General features: G+C 35.1%; 5 protein-coding genes across 6 annotated transcripts; 4 read left to right on the top strand and 1 right to left on the bottom strand.

The window, feature by feature from the left end:
- Positions 1 to 477: 477 nt before the first annotated feature.
- LOC108217751 (uncharacterized) lies at positions 478 to 1,484 on the top strand. Its single transcript, XM_017390631.2, has one exon. The coding sequence runs from the start codon at positions 613 to 615 to the stop codon at positions 1,291 to 1,293; it is 681 nt and encodes a 226-aa protein (XP_017246120.1). The 5' UTR covers positions 478 to 612; the 3' UTR covers positions 1,294 to 1,484.
- Positions 1,485 to 2,196: 712 nt separating this feature from the next.
- Positions 2,197 to 6,275, bottom strand: LOC108215933 (THO complex subunit 3). The gene is made up of 11 exons (XM_017388566.2): positions 6,128 to 6,275; positions 5,928 to 6,023; positions 5,721 to 5,850; positions 5,170 to 5,261; positions 4,894 to 4,962; positions 4,537 to 4,594; positions 4,321 to 4,420; positions 3,185 to 3,271; positions 2,950 to 3,028; positions 2,688 to 2,820; positions 2,197 to 2,583 (listed from the first exon to the last, which is right to left on the bottom strand). The coding sequence occupies exons 1-11, from the start codon at positions 6,188 to 6,190 to the stop codon at positions 2,549 to 2,551; spliced, it is 942 nt and encodes a 313-aa protein (XP_017244055.1). The 5' UTR covers positions 6,191 to 6,275; the 3' UTR covers positions 2,197 to 2,548.
- A 2,364-nt stretch (positions 6,276 to 8,639) lies between these two features.
- Positions 8,640 to 13,298, top strand: LOC108216591 (putative F-box protein At3g16210). 2 transcript variants are annotated; one of them, XR_001806116.2, is made up of 3 exons: positions 8,640 to 9,960; positions 10,965 to 11,045; positions 13,011 to 13,298. XR_001806116.2 is itself a non-coding variant. In XM_017389395.2 (3 exons), the coding sequence occupies exons 1-2, from the start codon at positions 8,907 to 8,909 to the stop codon at positions 11,020 to 11,022; spliced, it is 1,344 nt and encodes a 447-aa protein (XP_017244884.1). In that variant the 5' UTR covers positions 8,643 to 8,906; the 3' UTR covers positions 11,023 to 11,045; positions 13,011 to 13,298. The 2 variants fall into 2 exon arrangements, 1 of the variants encoding a protein (XP_017244884.1); XM_017389395.2 differs by having other exon boundaries at positions 8,643 to 10,192.
- Positions 13,299 to 13,982: 684 nt separating this feature from the next.
- On the top strand, positions 13,983 to 15,338 carry LOC108217422 (uncharacterized). The gene has a single exon (XM_017390254.1). The coding sequence runs from the start codon at positions 13,983 to 13,985 to the stop codon at positions 15,336 to 15,338; it is 1,356 nt and encodes a 451-aa protein (XP_017245743.1).
- Positions 15,339 to 17,325: 1,987 nt separating this feature from the next.
- Positions 17,326 to 19,573, top strand: LOC108218294 (F-box protein At4g22390-like). The gene is made up of 2 exons (XM_017391195.2): positions 17,326 to 18,737; positions 19,320 to 19,573. Exons 1-2 carry the CDS (start codon positions 17,422 to 17,424, stop codon positions 19,363 to 19,365), a joined length of 1,362 nt encoding a protein of 453 aa, XP_017246684.2. The 5' UTR covers positions 17,326 to 17,421; the 3' UTR covers positions 19,366 to 19,573.
- Positions 19,574 to 20,814: the final 1,241 nt, after the last annotated feature.

Consider the following 20,814-nt stretch of genomic DNA (forward strand, 5'->3'; position numbering starts at 1 on the left):
TTCATTTCTCTTCCGACACATAATCAGATTTTCAGAATGACCCGGGTCCATATTTCCAGATTTTCTCTGGTTACCGGTAAAATTAATTTAAGAAAAGAAAGTATACAAAATTTTGATCCTTAATTTATAATATAATATAATTAAATCACTTAACATAAATTGTTATTCCAATTGTTAGTTCGAATTTTTTATATTTATCTGATACTGCTAGTTTAAGTTTCAAATTCCATCAAAAATATATTATAATAAATTATTAATAAAATCACACAAATAAGATTTATTGCAAATAGATAAAATAACAAAAAATTGTGACATCTGTTAATCTTTTAATCACCTTCATAGGTTACACCATTACAGTAATCACAAAATTCTGACCGTTGCAAATGCCAGCAAGCAAATCTAGAGAAAATATAGCCGTTAGAGTTCCAGGCGTTACAACAAGCTGGCACTGCATAAAAGCAAACAAGCTGATATCCACATCCACATTACAATTAAAGCTTACTCGCTAATCTCATAATTAAAGAAGCATCACTCTGTTCTAGTACTTAAATTTTGTTGATATCATTTCTAGTCATTTCTTTCAATTTTTCAAGACCTGAGCAATTAGCATCCATGGCGGACCACAAAAATGCACACCACATAGTCGAAATCCCCGTCGACGAAGAGCACCAACAGAAAATTCTCTCTGCCATGGCCACAATCTCCGCGATACAAAACCACCCTTTAATGGAAATCTCCAATAGCCCCGGCCATCTCTTACTTCTCAAGCTATGGCAAAGAGAAGAAGATTTGTTCGGGCGCAAAATTGCTAAAAAAGAGTCGAGGCTCGACTCGATCCGATCCGAAATATTCCAATTATGCTGTTTCTTCTTTTTATTCCACGGATTATTTTTGACAATTTTATCTGCATCCGTTGCATATACTAACAATGTGAATGATCACGCCCTTGTTTGTCGTAAATGGTGGGTGCCATCTATGATATCAGTGTCTACTTCACTTGCTTTGGTTTTGTTTGTTCAGGTGAAACTGTGCAGGCACTGGAAAGTGTGGAAGCAGCTGCAGGGAGAGCGAGGCGATCATCGCAGCCTGACGAGGTGTGTTCAGGAGCTGAGGATGAAAGGGGCGAGTTTTGATTTGTCCAAAGAGCCTATGAGTGCAAAGAGGATGAAGAGTTCGAGTGTGGAGATCAAGTGGAAGCCATTGACATGGTGTTCACAGAGTTTGACAAGTATATGTCTAGTCTGCTTGACTGGCTTGCTGCTTCCGGCCTCCAGAGTTATTCTCTGCGTTTAAGCTTTATTTTACTTGATTCGTTCAAGAAAAGAAGATTTGGTGGATGAAGCTGCTAACTCAGGGTCTTCTTTCCTCCAAATTATGAAAATTATAGGAGATTCTTTGATTTTTCATATGATCAACACACTTACTGTAAATGAATTAACAAACAGTATCACAAAATAATAAAGAACATTCTTTTGATTTTGATACGAGTTTATGAATAAATCTTTACCGGACTTTTAGTATACCAAATACTGAAAGCAAAGAGAATGTGGTTCACTGGTTCTTACAATTTGTTGGTTTTTTTCCTAATCACACATTTGCGCACACATTTTGCATTCCATGACTTCACCTTCGGAGGAAGCATTTGAAGCAAGAATCTTTAACTCTAACTGTCTGCAATCTTAATATCCAGTTCACGTTGGGGTGTGCAAGACATCATACCATGTATCACAGCTTGGTTAAACCGGTGATAGTATTCAGTTGATACTTACGTATAGATGGTGCTCTCGAATGAGTGAATAGTTGGTACTTGCGAATGAGTGTAAGCTTCACATGTACTCACAAATGAGTGAATAGTTGGTACTTACGAATGAGTGTAAGCTTCACATATCACGGTATACCATGGCGCTTGATTTAAACGGTATACCATGGCGCTTGATTTAAATGGTGACAATATATTGTTCGATTTAACTAATACTCGGTAGTCGGTGCTGATGAAACCATGGCTCCATTCAGTGGCAATATACTCCAGATTCAACTAATACTCAGTTGCTCAATTTAACTAATACTCGGTGCTGAAGTATGGGTGTATGCTACCACGGCTTGATTCAACCAGTGACAATATACTACTCGATTTAACTAATAGCAATACACACAAGACAAAGATGAACATAATCATATTACTGTACACAAGAGACAGAAATGAACATTACATCTTATTATCAGATGTTCATTGTAAGATGAGATGAAGAACACTCAAAGCACACCTTGTTCCAGAATTGATATATCAATTTTACTAAATAAAATCTGTGCTGATATCCAAAAGGACTTTAAATGAACACCATATATGTGATAAAAATCACATCAACAGGAGTTTGGAGGTTCATGGGGAAAAAAGTAAATATCTTCCTGTGTATTCCCACATTGTTTGCTCAAGGAATCCCGCACTTTACTGTTCTGTATTGCCTACGCAGGGATTTGCTCCATAGCCCCTTCGTATTCCCACGAAAACTATTCATCCCATAGGCTGCGCTTAGTTAAAAATATTTGGTTATGCACCTTCAAAGCCGTATATGCGAAATACACCTGCAACAAAACAAAAAGGAAATGTGAGATGGAAAACATGTGCAATACGGAGTAAAATAAAGGAATAATAATGATAGCTGAGAGCAGAAAAACAGCTGCAACACCTTCATCAGCCTGATATTTGTTTTTGTCATCTCCAGCATACGCCAACAAATTGTGCTTAGGATTCCATTCCACACTGTTCATGGCCGCTCGACATGGAATCTGGTGAACCGATCTTCCACTACTAACAACTGACTGTTGCAGAAGAGAATACTTCATAGATGTTTTTGACACAAGTACTATGCCAGAAGTATGACTAAGCTCTAAAAACAATTGTACAAAAATTGCAGATAACTCCCAGGTAACAAGGAACCCAATACTTACTATGTCAATGAACAAATCTTCACTCGCCAAAGCAATATATTCTCCTGTGTGATTGAAACTTATTGTCCTGACTGGCCATCTGAGAGCATTTAACACTGTTATTTTCTGCCAGATGATAACGTGAAAGAAGCCATACATAATTCTTTGGAGTAATTTACCAATATTAATACCTAGTGCAACTAACCATTATTATATATTTACACACAGAAGAACAGAAAACAAAGAGATGACTCACTCAAGTTTTGTAAATGTACGCACACAAAGCATCTCCGAGATATCCCAAAGACTAACTAATGAGTCAGCACTTCCAACAGCAAAGTACCTGGCAGAATGAGTATTATGTGTGAAGGTCTTACCAATTTACCAGATTTCTAAGTGACTGTGTGGACAATAAAAGCTAACAATTTCATCAGAGCATATTTTTATTTTATCAATTGTCAAACAATCGAACATGATAGGAAACAAACCAAAGTGATACACACAACTAACTACACAAGCAAAAAACAGCAAGATGGCATAAAAATTTCAACATTGCTAACCAAATCACAGATAGTGGCATCTATCTGTAGACTGTCGAGAGTTCATTTGATACAATCTGTCCAAACAGAAACTAGTACATAGACAAAATACCAAAAGCATACTTGGTATCAGTGACATTGCTGGAAGTTCAAAGACAGAGCAAGCAAGCAAGAGGTTATAATTTGACAAAATTCACAACATAAAGGCTGATGTTCTTAAATTCTGCTGTTGCTCTCAAAATATCACATCTTATGTGACATTTTGTCACCTTGTACTACTCTTCCGGATGGCTTGCATGAAATTTTAAACGAATTACATACGAGATCTAATACTGAACTGCAGCAAGTATTAATATTCAACCACCCAGTGTGGCTACAATGTGTCACAAACATGCACTTATACACTCTGTGACACTTCCGCAATACGATTATTACTCTAAAGCCAATTACTACATTTGTAGAGTGCGAAACTGTCAACTTTAGACCAAAAAGAGTAAATGCTCAAGGATTACACAATAATTTTAACACTTGATGATGTCTCTATGACCAGAAAGAGGAAAGTTCATAGTTTTTTTAGCGTAATTTAAAAACTTAGAAATGCTAGAGCACCCAAAAAAGTTTCCCAAAAGATGAGTTGTCAATTTGTGATTGGTTCAATCCTCATAAATATAATGGACACTCTTGCATATATATCAACCCCACAAATAAAAACATGCCACTTGTCTTTTGGGACCTATTTTGGTACCTCAGCATTGCTCTTAAAAACTGTAAGCTGTACTTTTCTACATCAGGAGAACCCGCAATTGAGTTGGTCAACAAACAAATAGTGATAGTAGAGATATATAAACCAAACCTTCCTAAGGGATCAATTGCAATGCAATAACAACCAGCTGTGTGAGCCATTAGAGTGTCAACTGCTCGCAGAGATGGATAATCTAGAACCTCCACAGTGCCTACAGAATAATTTGAGCAGAGGTATAAACTTTTCCGCAGGTAGGCGCTTAAGAACGAGATTTAAGTAGCAACAACTGAGATATTAAAACTGACTAGTCAGTTTTGTGGGTCTCACCATTTCCAGTTGTCAAAAAGAACATATCTCCGGTCATATTCCATGCGATCTCATTTACCTGGTAATGAAAAGATTTAATAAGCACTCTATCAGTAATTCTGGCATTATAGATAAGATTTCAGTTCGTGCAACAATATTGGCTTCCTCTACATATGTCTACATGTCTCTGCAATCACACATCACCAGAAGGAAACTTGGATGATAAGAAGCATAAAAAAAATCCACTTAAATTCAAATAACTGAACCATCAAACCAATACACTGAATTATTTAAACAGACTGTTCACTTATTTAATCCTCCCCTCAACATCAAAAATTAGGGTAACAGCTGCTTAGGAATCAAAATCATCATAATTACCTCATAGTTAAACTTGCGCTTGTGAAGGGGTTTGAATTTCCGGACATCCAGTATTGTTAATTCGTCATCCTATAACCCAAAGATATGACCATTATTAGAAGGGGGTGAACTAAAAGCTATAAACTTATATTTTCTGGAAGGTAGCATTGAGGAAAGATATGTCCACTGTCCAGGATCACCAAAAAAATATATATTTAGGAGAACATAGCAATTAAGTAGGCTAAAAATTCCGAATAATTGGGAAAAACATACAAAGAACTCGATATTTTTACATACCCTATTTCCAACAGCCACGTGTGTCCCATCTGGTTTATAGGTGATATTGATATTCTCTCCACTAAGTTCTGCTAGCTGTGAGCATTTTCCACCTGTAAAATTTACAAATAATAAGAATATGTCCTAACATTACATCTGCTTAAACAAAACGATCAGTAAGAAAGTTTCTGGTGATGTACTCTTAGGCACTCAATTAAGAACAGCGCCAAGAATTAAACAAAAAAAACAGATGTAAAAGATTCACCACAAAGGTGGAGACTACATAGCTGGTCAGTCTTGCAGACTACCTTACAAAATTAATCCCTAATTCTTCTTCTCCCGAAGATCTCCCTGGTGGTTTAGCCTTTTCAATTGTGAAAAATAATAACAACAATACTCAGCAAGATGGGCCATAAATGTACTCTTTATCTAATACTAATTTATCAGGAGTATATAGATCAAAATGTTTGTATGTTCAGCTCTCGAACAGAAGCTCAAAGTAAATCCTAAGTATAGTACTATATTATGTAAACTGAATCATGACCCTGAGTATAACAACAAGTATAACTCACTACGAGCATCCCACAATCGAACAGTCTTGTCACCGGAAGCAGTAGCAATCAAGTCCGAGTGCTTGGGGTCCCAGCACAACTGATCCACACTATCAGTATGCCCCTTAAGCTCAATATCCTTAACCTTACCCTGCGCAAAAACACGCATCACAATATCGAAAACAAGTGGCACAACATCAAAATTGAAAAAACCCCATGGAAAGTTACATGTCCGTGTGGTTCAATGTGCCAAATGCGAGCAGTTTGATCAACAGAACCGGAGGCGAGTTTTGTTCCGATGCAATTCCAAGCTACAGAATGTACCTGATTACAAATAAATCGAATTAAAGATTGGCTTAGCTAGGGTTCAATTGAATTAGGTTACTGATACATAAATAAATAAATATGTGAATAGGAGAGTGGATAACCTTTTTCTTGTGACCTTGGAACTCACGAATATGGAGGCTCTTGAAGGGAATCGACTGCTCCATCACTCGACTGGGTACAAAATTTTCCGATAGATTTTGCAGCGGGACTTCATTTTCATTTTTCTCCCCCTTTTATCAGCCATAAACCTTGAACCGTTATTTTATTAATTTTTTAGTATTACCGGATTGAATTTTGATTAAATTAATCGAAATTATAATTTTTTTTCAAAATTTAGCTTTTACGATAACATTTTTATATTGCAAACTGTTCTATAAATATTTTTATTATTTATCTGTATATATTTTTTCAAACTAATGTGTTTAATAATGTGTATGAGTTGCATCAGTAAGTGGACAATCGTTTAAAAAAAAACTTAAGTCTCAAACAAATACACGCATAGTGACATGGATGAAAACGAGCATGCACAACAAGTATATTTTTCGAGTAAGACTCTAAGATATTGGTAGATGCAATTAAAGTTGTTTAAAACAAATCGATTTTCTGACACCCTTGTGGAAGATTGTAGGGAGTAAATTGAACACTTTGAGAAAGTGTTAGTTGTTTTTGTAAACCGATATGTAAATAGCGTAGTTCATAAATTAGTGAAGCATGATTATTCTATGTTAAGTCTGGTTGCTCTTGAATTTATTATGTGTAACATTGTCTAAAAGGCGTTTTGATTAATGCAAGTACGGTAATTTCAAAATTAAAAAGAAAAAAAGAAAAGTATATAATGGTTCATATTATTTTCGAGCGGAACACGTTGTAATCAAGAAAATATCACTTTTTGTTGAATATATCAAATGTGTTATCGACAAATTTTGATTCCATTTGCATCATTTACTTTAAATAAAATAATATTTTACTGGTTTTGGTTTTTTTTATAAATGAAAATAAAAATAGCTATTGAAGATGTATACCCATCTTACAGACTAAGCAGCCGTTATAACTAAACATGTATTAATCAAGTCTTTTCAATCGAATTCAACCTGTATTTTTGCAAATATTATTGACATACTTGTTGATTTTCATTAGTTTTATCCTCACGTTGTGTTGTTCATGTTAAGTTTAATCAAATTCAAGTCGTATAATTTCATAAAAATGATTTATCTTGATTGAATGTTGCAAAAAAAAGTTATGAGCATATAATTTGATTTAAATAATTCTCACGAATGTGTATAAATAAATTAAAAAATTATTAAAAATCATTTGATATATTGAAACGAAACACTGAGGTAATCGATAATTCACGGTCTTTGTGCAAATAGCATTCAGAATCTCACACGTATATATTGCACAATTTTCCCAACCAGGAGAGCTGGTATTAAATGATTTAAAATTGAAAAACACTTGTGGTATAAAATTGTGCACAAAAATTTGTATATAATGACAGGACATGTGTTGTGTAATTGTGGCCTCGTTTGGTACGCTGTAACTCAGTGCAGTAACCTACAGTTCCATGGAACTCATCTGAATGACAGTGTTTGGTTGTATGATATTAAAAGTAAGTAACGCAACTTACACTTCCATGGAACTTCAATTTCCTGTAAAACGGTGTAACCTAGTTACACAACTGATGCGTGGTTTTTCTGGGTTACATAGTTGTTTGCTTTTTCTTTCTTTTTTTTTGAAATAATAGTTGTTTGCTTTTTATTATTATTATTAAAATATCATAATTTTACATATTTAATAATGATCAAATCCAAAAAATTAAATTATAAATAAATATTATATCAAAACTGTTTATTTAATAATATTATTATTTTTTATTTAGGATTTACTCATATCACATATATCAATTATTAAAGTAAAGATAACTTCTTCTTAATAATATTTACTATATATTATTATATATGTTTATTTTATATAACAATATATCCATCTTAAAATTTATTTATTTATTTTTCTTCTTAAATTATGAAACATAAATTTTGTTCTATATTTTATTTATTTTTATTTAGATATTACTAATATTATATTAATATATCATCTCATCTAAATAATTTTTTATATTTATAAATATCGTATTTCTTTTCTTTTTATATTAGGTTAAAATTCTTATTATTTTATGTCAATAATACATATCAAATCATTTTTATTTATTTATTTATATATTTATAATATATTATTTTGATATTATCTAAATTGTCAAAATTATATGGTTATAGATGTGGTATGTAGTGCAACCAAACACTGTAATTATCAGTTACACAGCAACTACACGTTGTAACCTACTTCCAAGTAACCTCAACTTCCTATGTAACCAAGAATCTCGCTAAACAAACAAGGCCTGTGTTTTACTCTTGAAATATTTACATCAACGATCTCACTTAAAACCCATCACATTAATTTTCAAAAAAAAACCCACCACACTAATATCATCTCATTATATACAAATTTTATGTACACAATTTTGTCCCCCAAATCACTCTTTAAATTTTGAACCATGTGAAACTTATGGATTAATCAAATCGAATATACACATGCATAGTGCTAATTTGTTTATATCGAAGAAATCTCTGGGACTTGGACTCGTGCTTCCGTTTTTGGAACCGGAACTCATGCTTTCCTGTTTGCTTAATTATATGTTCTATAATCTGTAGTACTTTGTATTATACTAGTACTATGTTCTGTAATCTGTACTTTGTATCGCATTTTTGGTTTGTGGCGACATTGGAGCCAATTAGTAAAGTATAGTCTCCTTGAAGAAACCCTAGTTGCCTGCTCACTCTCGCTCTCTGTCACTCAACTAAACCTCAAGAACCCAAAGCCCAAACAATGCCGAAGAAAACAGGAAGAGGGGGCAGAAGAAATCAACAGCGTAACAGCAACAAACCCTCTTCATCTTCCAAAGAAGCATTACCAGCAGAGTTTTTAGTAGAGATTCTCATCCGCACGCCAGTCAAATCTCTTGTAAGATCCAGGTGTGTATCCAAATCATGGTATGCTCTCATTCATCACCCTAGTTTCATTAAACTGCACCTCACTTTTAACCTCTCAAGAAATAACAAGACAATTTTGAGTAATAGTTATAACCCTGTTGCTGATTTTGGCCTTAAACGAGTTATTTCGGTACGTGGTATCAATGATCCCCCGGAAACTGTGCTCCCTATTCATAGGATCTCGCCTGTTAGACGTGATTACCCGAGGAAGGTTAACTTCCCTGATTTTTCGCAGAGAATGGTGCTTGCAGGGTCGATTAATGGTATTGTTTGTTTGACTCATTTTCGAGAAATGAGGGAGCAGTGTGTTGTTTTGTGGAACCCTGCTATTAATTGTTGGAAACCAATTGCCCTCCCGCGGACTAAGTCTTGGCAGAATGTGAATGTAGGCCTGGGTTTTGACAACGCGGGAAATGATTTTAAGATTATATGCATGGTTCCTCTTACTGACTTTGAGGATATTGGATGGTCTCGGGTTGATATTTATTCTGCCAGCCGGGATTCCTGGGAAGATCTTGACGAGAGGGGCATTATTCCTTTCTGCCCCGCTCAAAATTATCGACATAGTATTTTTATTGTCAAAGATGTTCCATATTGGATGGGGTTTGCTGCACAGCCAGGAGATTCAGGTTGTATTTTGGGAAGAATTGATCCATCTACGGGTTTGTATAAGAAGGTTGAGTATCCCCAACATGACAGGGGTACTGATTCAGTGCATGCTGTAAACTGGAAGGATTTAGTTACTGCTTTAGTCACAAAACCTGGCGAGTATGACAGCCAGATGGTTGATTTGTATGTGCTGGATGAGAACACTGATGAATGGACAAAGATGTATAGTATTGGACCACTCAGTTTCAAAGCACTGCGGACACCTCAGTGCTTTTGCACAGGTGAGATTGTAGTGGAGACGTGGGCAGGGGGTTTTGTGCTTACTTCTGCTGTGACTTCATATTTCTGTGACCCTAAAACTAGTCATTTGTCTCATAACCATGAAGTTCAAGTCTTATATCCATGTTGGTATGAGTCCTACTGTCACATAGAGAGCCTAGTACGTGTTAAGGGTATGGTACAGATTGAGAAGGAGCACAAACACAAGAAGACTGACCCTAGGGTGAAAGACTGGTATTTTCATTTTAACTGTTTTCTAAAAATCTAATGAAATTTTACATGTGCTTAGCTGCTGAATGGCTTTAGATGTAGAACATTATAGAACTTAGTAACTGAATTGGAATGTGGCACTAATAGAAGATCCTACTTTGAAAATGGTCTAGAAATTATTCTAAGTAATAACATACTTGACTTACAGAAGGTAATAATCAAGAAAAGATACATAATAGGCCAAAAGAACATTGTTAGAAGCATATTTGTGTGATTAAATGTCATCGATTCAATCTTCCGCGTGTACATATAGCCTTTCTTATATTTTATAATATTATGTCTTATCAAGCCTTTGCATGTCAATGTGATTTTTTGTTGGTTGTTTCAGACTTTTAATTTATAGAAAATTTACTTGATAGAAGTGAACGACCATTCTAGAACCGACTCATACTTTCAATCACTATTGCTACTAAGTACGAAAGAAGGGGTTTTTGTGGTGACTGGTTTCTTGATAATTGTCTTGCAAATTTGGGGCAATTCAACAATATTTTGTTCCTTCTGGATCTAGGTTACATGCTTTTGTCTTTTTATGATATACGGAGTAATATTTATCTACACAAAGCAAGTTTAAAATATAACATTGAACCACATGTTAATAACTTTTCTCATTTACTGTCTGCCAGCCTTGCATTATCATGTTATAGTTCTTGTTAATTTTTATGATGGTTTCTCATTCTGCTGTTTATATCATTGATTCACGTGTGTGTTGTAATTTCTATCTTATATTTACATGCAGGAGTGAATGGTTGTCTAAAGACTTGAAACGGCTTGGCATCTTTAATGCAGGGGAGTGAAGCATTAGGAAGACTTTTGGGAGGTATGGGACTGATAGAATCCTTCTTTTATTATGGTACTCCTGTTGACATGTGTAATGGTATGAAGTTAGGTTACGTCTGGTACTTGGTTGTTCTGATACAAGCGAGTAGGGGTTCATTTGCTTTTGTTAACAATTAGTTTACATGCGCTTCTTTCTCTATTACTTTATATCAACACTGGATCTGTGAGTCTGTGACTAATAAAGGTTTATAAGATAGATTTAATCATCATTCCTTTTGTTTTTGTTTGAAACAGCTTAAACATTACCAACTATCTTCTATAGCAACTTGTGGGTTTTTAAGATGTTGCTACGATGCTTCATTCTTAATTCAAACTTCTTGGTTACTTGACATGTCACCTAACCTTTGTTATGCTAATTTAAATACTTATGTTAATATAGCTTCCTTGCCTTGTTTTGCTTTCCTTGCCCTTCATTTACGACCAGAGCATGGTTTCATAACTTGAAAAACATGAAAGGCCAGAACCTTTTAATTCATGTGGTTAGACTGGTGCCGAATATGACTAGTGTTTTCATTCATGTCAACTAGGCTCTAAATCGATATTAATGTAGGTCGCATGGTCAGTGAAATTAAAGTTCTCTAAAGGACTATCTGCTTTAGATCCTTTTTTGCATACAATAATTTGTTCTACGTGTTTATTTCTACTTATTTTATTTTATGCTTAGTTTTGACTGTAGACTCCGGCCAGTTGTCGCAATTCTGGTCTAATGTTTTCTTGCCTTAATTCCAGCACTGATTATTAGTACCAAATACTTTTCTACGGAGTTCATTCTATTAGCTTTAATTATTGATCTACTAATCCACATTTGATTCTTAGTAGTAGATTAAACCCAGGTGCGTGATGATCTCACTGTTGAAGTTCTGGATGGTTTTTAGCTTTGATATATCCGTGAACCGTGCCTTTGGAAAGTGATTGACATGACATGTGCCTTTAGTTTTCTGCATGTATTTGAAAAAGTAGATGCAATACTTCCTGATCAATATTGACGTTTTTTGGTTCCTTAAGACTCAGAGTCATTTTGTGTCACTGTATATGTGGATTCCTTCTTTAAGTTTGTAACAGTACACGTGACGTCAGCAAAGCAGTTCTAGCATAATGTGTTTTTAATTCCAGGTTATCTTAGTGCAACTATCAATTTTAATGTTTTCCCACTGGATGGAAACAACGTAGTAATCTTGTACGTCATTCAGATAGTAAGTAGTTACAAAGCTGGTTCCCATTTATTGTCATCCCGATTAATAAAATTAATTGCAAGTACAAGGGCATCAAGATTCTTATGTTGAATGTGTTTATTTTTGCAAAGAAGTCATGATTGGATTGATTCATAATATTAATGTCATTTATATAGCTAAGTTTATGCATTTTGAGAATCTTACTGAATATGCCATTCAATCAAAATAGTTAGTTATACTATCCCTGTACAATTTTTACTTAGTTTTTGTTGACTATTTGATGAAGTTATAGACAATATCATAAAAGAGCTTGTTGTATTGACTGAGTTTTTCCGGTAATTTCCTTGTTCAATTATGTTTTAGAAAACGTAGCATGTCGTATATAAATTACATATGTTCTTCTTTTGCTTGTTATTAAGTTAAATGATACAGTACTTACAGATGTTGGGAAAAGTTATATGAAGACCACTATTTTATTGGAGACCCCGAATACCATATATGTTCTGCGAGCAGGACATGTTTTGCATAACAATAAGTTTTGCAGAGTTCTGCATAGTCTCCAATAAAAAACATGGTCTTCATAGAACTCAAACATACATATGTAATATATACACTGGATATACGCCTATACATACTATATTAGGAATACATTGTTGTTTCAATTTGACTGTTTTTTAGTTGGTCTTTTAATCTCTTTCTACGATAGCTACACAGTTCTCATGTATTCATCGTAGTTTGCATGTCTAATGTCTCTGTTGGTATTTTACTTGCAGATATAAATTCTTGTTTTTGTTGAGCCCAGTGAATGCGCCAGAAGTGAAGCTACTCGATGACTTAAGGAATATGTCATGTAGGATGCCTCTTTTGAAAGTCTTCAGTTAATCTATGTTAAATTTGTTGTTTAGAAACTTAATATCGAAGGACAACCGTCAACTCCGTTGCTGCTTCTGTTGGACAGGTTAAATCCTGCTTGTTGCTTTATTTTGATGATGCTTATGAATTTATGCTACTATTATTTGAACTTTGAACTATATTCTGTATTTAATTTACTTTGTTCCGGATGCAGAGTTCTTCTTATTAGTACACAAATATAAAATATGCAGAGAGTTCTTTTCAGCCTCTGCTAAAAATTAAAATCCTGATAGCTGGAATCAGTTGGTTCGAATTACTGAACTGTTCGACTCTACGATTGCGTTTGCAAGGGTTTGAAGAATGTGTGACCTAGAAACAAGTGAGACTGTGAGAGCATCTCTTGTGAGCCCCTAAATCACCAGGTTTTAGCAGGAAGATAAAAATTGTCATTTCCAAAGAAATGCACCACCCGATAGAAGCGATATTTGAACAAATTTCTCCATTGTGCAGTTTAAAATCTGAAGTCTGGTAAACTAGATTCTTGAAATCATTACAGAACAAAGATTACCAGTTTGTACAAATTTAGATTGTTTGATTAAATCTCGTTTTAATAAGGTGACTATAATAGCCAAAAATAAAAATTTATCAAAATTACTGAGTTCGGAGTTATGGCGCCAAGACTGTTGAGACTTCTGTTGCACTATGAAAAAAGCGACCATAATACTCGATCCATCTCCTTTTGTTTCTCTCCCCTCTCTTCTATAAATACACAAGTCACTAAAATTCTGTTAATTCTGTTGTTTTTCCCTCCAGCCAAAACTCAGCTGATCACTTTGATCATCGTCTTCATACCCAAAAACAAGACTCAAAATCTCATTCCACCGAACCCAAAAATGCCGAAAAATCGAGGCGCAAAGAAGAAGATTCATAAACCCTCTGAAGCCCAAGAAACCTCAAACGAAGGCCAAGAAACCTCAAAACCCAAACCAATCTTCCTCATAAGCGCTTTGCCACCAGGGCCTTTGCTTAATGTTCTTTACAGATTTCCTGTGAAGATTTTGCTACAACTCAGGTGTTTTTCGAGGTTCTGGTTGGCTCTCATTGATAACCCCATATTCAGACAGAATCACGTCAATTTCAACTCTCCAAGAAACAGACAACTTATATGCAACAGTTTTCATGATAAGGGCAGGCACAAACTCGTTGCTTTCTTGAGCGCACAAGGCTCCCACATCCCTGTCCTCGACGTCGATCTACACTTCTCTGACAGGCCTAATTACCCGAGAAGAATAAACTTCAAAGATTTCTCCAAGAACATGGTTCTTGCTGGTTCGATCCATGGCATTGTTTGTCTTGCTCATAGTGAAGAAATGTGTGGCCGTTTTGTTGCTCTATGGAACCCTACTATCCGCTACTGGAAACCAATCGCACTTCCACAGAACAGGGCCTGGGCACGCGTATCAGTTGGCTTGGGATTCGACGTGGTGAGGAATGATTTCAAGATTATATGCATTGTTCCATTTACGGATACTAAGAGAGCCGGATGGTCTCGGATTGAGATTTACTCTGGAAATCAGAATTCCTGGGAGAATGTTGTTGAAGAGAGGATTGTTCCCTTTGTTCCTGTACTAAATAGGCAACAATGTAAATTCATCGTCCAAGGTGTCCCGTACTGGGTGGGGAAGGATGCACTAGCACAAACTAATCAGGTTTTGGGGAGAATCGATCCTCGTACAGGGTTATATGGGACGGTTTTGTTTCCGAGACACATCAAGAATCCGAGTACTGAAGTGTGTGCTGTGAACCTGAAGGGATCAATTGCTGCTTTAATTCAATCCCCTGGTGAAAATCCCAACAATATGGTTGATTTGTATATTCTGGATGCGCACACTGCTGATTGGACAAAGATGTACAGTATCGGACCACTTGAGGTTATATTCCGACGTCCTATTCAGTGCTTGAGCACAGGAGAGATTGTACTAGAGACTTGGCCAGGGTACATAGATCAAGCTTCAAATGCAGTTCATTTTTTCTGCGACCCTAGAACTAATAGTGTGCTCTGGAACAATGAAATGGAAGTGTTGAATCCATGTTGGCGTGAGTCGTACATTCACTTAGAGAGCCTAGTACGTCTTGAGGGGATGGTGGAGATTGCGAAGGAGCACATTACCAGGAGGCCTAATCCTAGGATGAAGAACTGGTATGAGCTTTGCTTTGTTCTGTTAAACCGTGCTTCAAGATTGTTATGAAACATGTATGTGCAGCTGTGCTCACTGTCTTGAATAGTTTTTAGATACGGATCATAAAACTTTACTTAAAATCACATACAACGTCTCTAAGGATCAGAATGATTTCAAATTACAAACTGTATGCACAATTTCAATGATCCAGATCATGTATAAGTGTCGTGCTCATATTGTTACTGATCATGTGCCTATCTTATTCACAATGCTCCTGTTAAATAGATTGGCTTGTTATTCTATGGTGTATACAATTGGTTTCCAACGTAACGTCTAAATGTTTGATTTTCATTTGCAGCAACGAATACTTGTCTGCAGAACTGGAAGCCGCATTGCATCTTTAACTTTCTAATCATGTAACTTGAGTTTTGTGTGACTATGTGTAGTGAAAGGGAAGTCGAGGTCTTGTTGTATGGATTTGAATCCACGTCAAATTTTAGGTTAGTATACAGCTTTTGTCAGTTGGATGGGGATCATTTGACCTGTGATGTAGAAATGGCTGGATCAGTGTTGAGTTGTTGGACACAGTACAAATACAATGTTGCTACTTTGCTGTTTCTGAATACTAGTTCCTCTTTGGAGTTATATTGAAAATGCTTGATGTTCAAGAGGAAAGAACTTATATATAAAAGAATTTACTGACAAAGGAAAAGAAGTAAAACTAAGATACTGATAAATTTACTTTGTTCTGGATGCAGAGTTCTTATTAGTACACAAATATAAAATATGCACACAGTTCTTTTGAACCTCTGCTAAAATTTGAAATCCTTGTAGCTGGAATCACTTAGTTCCAATTACTGAACTGTTCGGCTCTGTGAGTGCGTTGGCAAGTAAGTGGTTGAAGAATGTGTGACCTAGAAATAAGTGAGAACGTCTCTTGTGAGCTCTTCTCCACTTTGAAGTTTAGATTCTTGAAATCATTACAGAATAAAGATTACCGGTTTATACAAATTTACGTTGTTAAGAAGCAGAATTATTTGTTAAAAACATGTGATCATTTTATCCCACCAAAATATAAAATATATGATGAGGAGTAAATACAACAATGTCGTGGTAAATATAATAAAAAATAGTGTCCTAATAATTTAAAATATCATTTTAATATATCAATTTCAACAATATGCGTTATTAATGTGCCTTCTTATTAAAATAATAATATATTAGAATTATTATCGGTGAGAAATGAAAAGGAGAGAAGTGAGAGATGAAAGTAAACTAGTTTTGTATGGATTGAAATGGTATAGGATATGCATAGTTGTACCTCATAAATAATGTATTTGTTAGATGTCTAGTTTTTAAAACACCACTAGTCCACTGGTACATTGTTCAAGCATTCATTTATTTTAAAATGTTTTAAATTTTGATTTAGGACATTTATTTAGCGCACTCTTAGACATGATAAATTTATGATTTTTTTAAAAAAAAATTATTATCATACAAGTTTATAATAATATTATTATTGAGATAATTATTTAGATTAAGGTTTTCAATTCATAATAAAAAACCGTTTTACTTAAAATAACTCTTACAACATACATATCAAAAAAATTCGAACACATGCACCATACATGTTAAAAGAACAATCATTAATCTATACTATATTTTTCCAGTGCACTACGCTATAATTCTATTAATTTTCAAATTTGAAAACACTTACCTGTATTTTCATTTTTAAAAGAGGGTCGGTATATTTGTCTTGAAAATTTCTTTGTCAATTAAAGAGCAAAAATATAAAACCGAAACATTATTATTGATTTGTATTGCAATTTTTCAAAAAAAATAAAAGAAAAATTTACAAATGTAAAAAAAAGTACTTATTAATAATACGCTATTGTTATCAAATAAAGTGACTATAATAGCCAAGATAAAAAAAATATCAAAATTATTCTGTTTGGAGTTATGGCGCCAAGACTGTTGAGATTTCTGTTACATTATGAAAAAAGAGATCATATTACCCTTTTTTTAAATTCTGTTAATTCTGTTGCTTTTCCCCCGAACCAAAACTCAGTTGATCACTTTGATCATCGTCTTCATACCCAAAAACAACTCTCCCCAGAAAAAGACTCAAAATCTCATTCCACCGAACCCAAAAATGCCGAAAAAGCGAGGCGCAAAGAAGAAGATTCATAAACCCGCTGAAGCCCCAGAAACCTCAAACCCCACCCCCGAGGAGGAGAAGGAGAAGAAGAAGATGATCTTCCCCATAAGCAATTTGCCCCCAGGGCTTTTGCTTGATCTTCTTTACAGATTCTATGCGAAATCTTTGCTACAACTCAGGTGTTTTTCAAGGTTCTGGTTGGCTCTCATTGATAACCCCATATTCAGACAGAATCACGTCATCAATTTCAACTCTCCAAGAAACAGACAACTTATATGCAACAGTTTTCATGATAAGGGCAGGCGCAAACTCGTTGCTTTCTTGAGCGCACAAGGCTCCTACATCCCTGTCCTCGACGTCGATCTACACTTCTCTGAGAGGCCTAATTACCCGAGGAGAATTAATTTCAAAGATTTCTCCAAGAACATGGTTCTTGCTGGTTCGATCAATGGCATTGTTTGTCTCGTTCATAGTAAAGAAATGTGTGGCCGTTTTGTTGCTCTATGGAACCCTACTATCCGCTACTGGAAACCAATCGCCCTTCCACAAACCAGGGCGTGGGAAGGCATGTCAGTTGGCTTGGGATTCGACGTGGTGATGAATGATTTCAAGATTATATGCATTGTTCCATTTTTGGATACTGAGGGAGCTGGATGGTCTCGGGTTGAGATTTACTCTGCAAATCAGAATTCCTGGGAGAATGTTGATGAAGAGAGGATTGTTCGCTTTGTTCCTGTACACCATAGGCAAAATTGTAAATTCATCGTCCAAGGTGTCCCGTACTGGGTAGGGAAGGAGGCACTAGCACAAACGAATCTGGTTTTGGGGAGAATCGATCCTAGTACTGGGATGTATAGGACGGTTTTGTTCCCGGAACACATCAGGAATGAGTGTACTGAAGTGCATGCTGTGAACTTGAAGGGATCAATTGCTGCTCTAATTCATTCCCCTGGTGAACATCCCAACAATATGGTTGATTTGTATGTTCTGGATGAGGACACTGCTGATTGGAGAATGATGTACAATATCGGACCACTTGAGTTCAAATTCCGACGTCCTATTCAGTGCTTGAACACAGGAGAGATTGTTCTAGAGACGTGGGCAGGGTTCATAGATAAAGCTGCAAATGCAGTTCATCATTTCTACGACCCTAGAACTAATCATGTGTTCTATAACAAAGAAATCGAAGTGTTGAATCCATGTTGGTCTGAGTCGTACATTCACGTAGAGAGCCTGGTACGTCTTGAGGGGATGGTGGAGATTGCGAAGGAGCACATTACAAGGAGGAATAATCCTAGAATGGACAACTGGTATGAGCTTTGCTTTGTTCTGTTTAAACTGTGCTTCAAGATTGTTATGCAATATGTATGTGCTCACTGTGTTGAATGGTTTTTAGATGCGGATCTTAATACTTTACTTAAAATCACATACAACGTCTTTAAGGATCAGAATGATTTCAAATTACAAACTGTATGCACAATTTCAATGATCCAGATCATGTATAAGTGTTGCTCATCCTGTGCCTATCTTATTGCTTTGATCGACTTGTTGCTTCCATTGATAACAATGGCCCGGAGTCATTACACATGACAGGGAATATTATGTTCCCGGAACAAGATTCTTACTTCCATGACTGATTTTATGAAACAATTTTTTTATGACTGAGGTTGTTTAATTGTTTCCCTGCAACAAATAATCACCATTGCAAGTATATGTATTCCATTTTTCTCTCTTGTTACAGTTTCTGTGTTATGGTTCAGAGGGTGAGATTATAGTAACAAACTAACAATGCTCCTGTTAACAGATTGGCTAGCTTGTCATTCTATGGTACTGTATACAAATTGTTTTCCATGTTTCCAACAAACGTCTCAATGTTTGATCTTCATTTGCAGGAACGAATACGTGTCTGAAGAACTGGAAGCTGCATTGCATCGTTGACGCGGTTGAGAGTGAAGCTATAAGAGGGGATTTAAGTTGTTACTGGAATGCTTTCTGATCATGTAACTTGAGTAGTGTGTGACTATGTGTAGTGAAAGGGAAGTTGAGGTCTTGTTGTATGGATTTGAATCCACGTCAAATTTTAGGTTAGTATGCAACTTTTGTCAGTTGGATGGGGATCATTTGACTTGTGATGTAGAAATGGTTGGACACAGTACATGCTGCTACTTTGCTGTTTCCTTGTCTAAATCCTGTTTCGAGTTATATTGAAAATGCTAGTTAAAAAGTGATGATTTTGAGATGCAGAGCATTCACAAAACCAAGATATTCATAAATGGTAGATCTAGAAGTTTATCGCTTACCACAAGTTACAGCCTCTCGAGGACTTGTGCATGTATCAGGCGCCGAACATGCCAAATGCAAATTCATTTTCCACCGCATTTTCTCAAAAAGGTGTTCTGCTCATTTTGTACTCTGTACAATCAATATATGTCAGTATTGATATATTTTTATAACTACTGCTATATTTATTTCCTACCCACTTCATGATTTTTCTTTTATCTTGTAAATTAAAATATTTTTTCCAAAAATAAAAACGAAATTTGAGGACATATTTTGATACGCTTTATATATACGAAAGGGAGTTCTGACATTAAAAATGCGAAAGAATTTTGTTATACTGACAAACACTAAACTTAAATAATTTTGTTCAAAAAGTTTCATTTTTATGAAAAGTATATTTTGACACAATTTATTTACAGGAAAATGTAGTTTAACATAATAATTATCTTTGTGTGAAAAGATCCTGTTAATTTAACAAAGACCAATAACACATGCCACCATATATCTTCATCTAGAATTTTGTAATTTAAGATTTGAACTTTCAACAATTATAATTTATAAAACTAAACTGAATACATTTATTAAAATTTTTAAGGTGATACGATATTCCTTATCAAAGTTTATAAACTACAAAACTAATCAGATTTCAAAACTGAATACGTCAACTCTTGAAAATTCACACAGTTATATTTTCCTAAAAAACGAAGAATCGATAATGAATTAAGTCAATGGCGTGAGAGGGATTAGAAATCAAATTTGATAAATCTCATAATCTAAGATTTTCAGTCCACACAGTTGGTTGGGGTCATGATTTACACACCTCCTTCACAATAATAATTGATTGCAACCCTTAACAGGTTCAATTATTCAGATTTCAACTTTCTAATTAGTTAACCAACTTTACTAGTCAAACAAAAAGCAGTCAATAAATTTAAATTTAACAATATTTAACAATAAATAAAATACTCCTATATTTCGAAATTCTGATTATACGGACCAAACAAGCTGTAAATGTGTGTTGTGCAAGAGGAAAGGCAAGATATATCATGTGAATAGATTGAATGATGAGGCCTAATAATGAGCTTCGGACCCGCTTGTCTACCACGA

The sequence above is a fragment of the Daucus carota genome, chromosome 4, assembly GCF_001625215.2.
Source record: "Daucus carota subsp. sativus chromosome 4, DH1 v3.0, whole genome shotgun sequence".
NCBI classification, from domain to species: domain Eukaryota; kingdom Viridiplantae; phylum Streptophyta; class Magnoliopsida; order Apiales; family Apiaceae; genus Daucus; species Daucus carota.

Coding starts and splice junctions, on each gene's coding strand:
- LOC108217751 (XM_017390631.2), top strand. CDS start 613: ATGGCGGACCACAAAAATGCACACCACATAGTCGAAATCCCCGTCGAC.
- LOC108215933 (XM_017388566.2), bottom strand. CDS start 6,190: ATGGAGCAGTCGATTCCCTTCAAGAGCCTCCATATTCGTGAGTTCCAA. Junction 6,024..6,127: donor TCCAAGGTCACAAGAAAAAG/GTTATCCACTCT, acceptor ATTTGTAATCAG/GTACATTCTGTAGCTTGGAA. Junction 4,595..4,893: donor AGCGCAAGTTTAACTATGAG/GTAATTATGATG, acceptor TTTCATTACCAG/GTAAATGAGATCGCATGGAA.
- LOC108216591 (XM_017389395.2), top strand. CDS start 8,907: ATGCCGAAGAAAACAGGAAGAGGGGGCAGAAGAAATCAACAGCGTAAC. Junction 10,193..10,964: donor GACCCTAGGGTGAAAGACTG/GTATTTTCATTT, acceptor ATTTACATGCAG/GAGTGAATGGTTGTCTAAAG.
- LOC108217422 (XM_017390254.1), top strand. CDS start 13,983: ATGCCGAAAAATCGAGGCGCAAAGAAGAAGATTCATAAACCCTCTGAA.
- LOC108218294 (XM_017391195.2), top strand. CDS start 17,422: ATGCCGAAAAAGCGAGGCGCAAAGAAGAAGATTCATAAACCCGCTGAA. Junction 18,738..19,319: donor AATCCTAGAATGGACAACTG/GTATGAGCTTTG, acceptor CTTCATTTGCAG/GAACGAATACGTGTCTGAAG.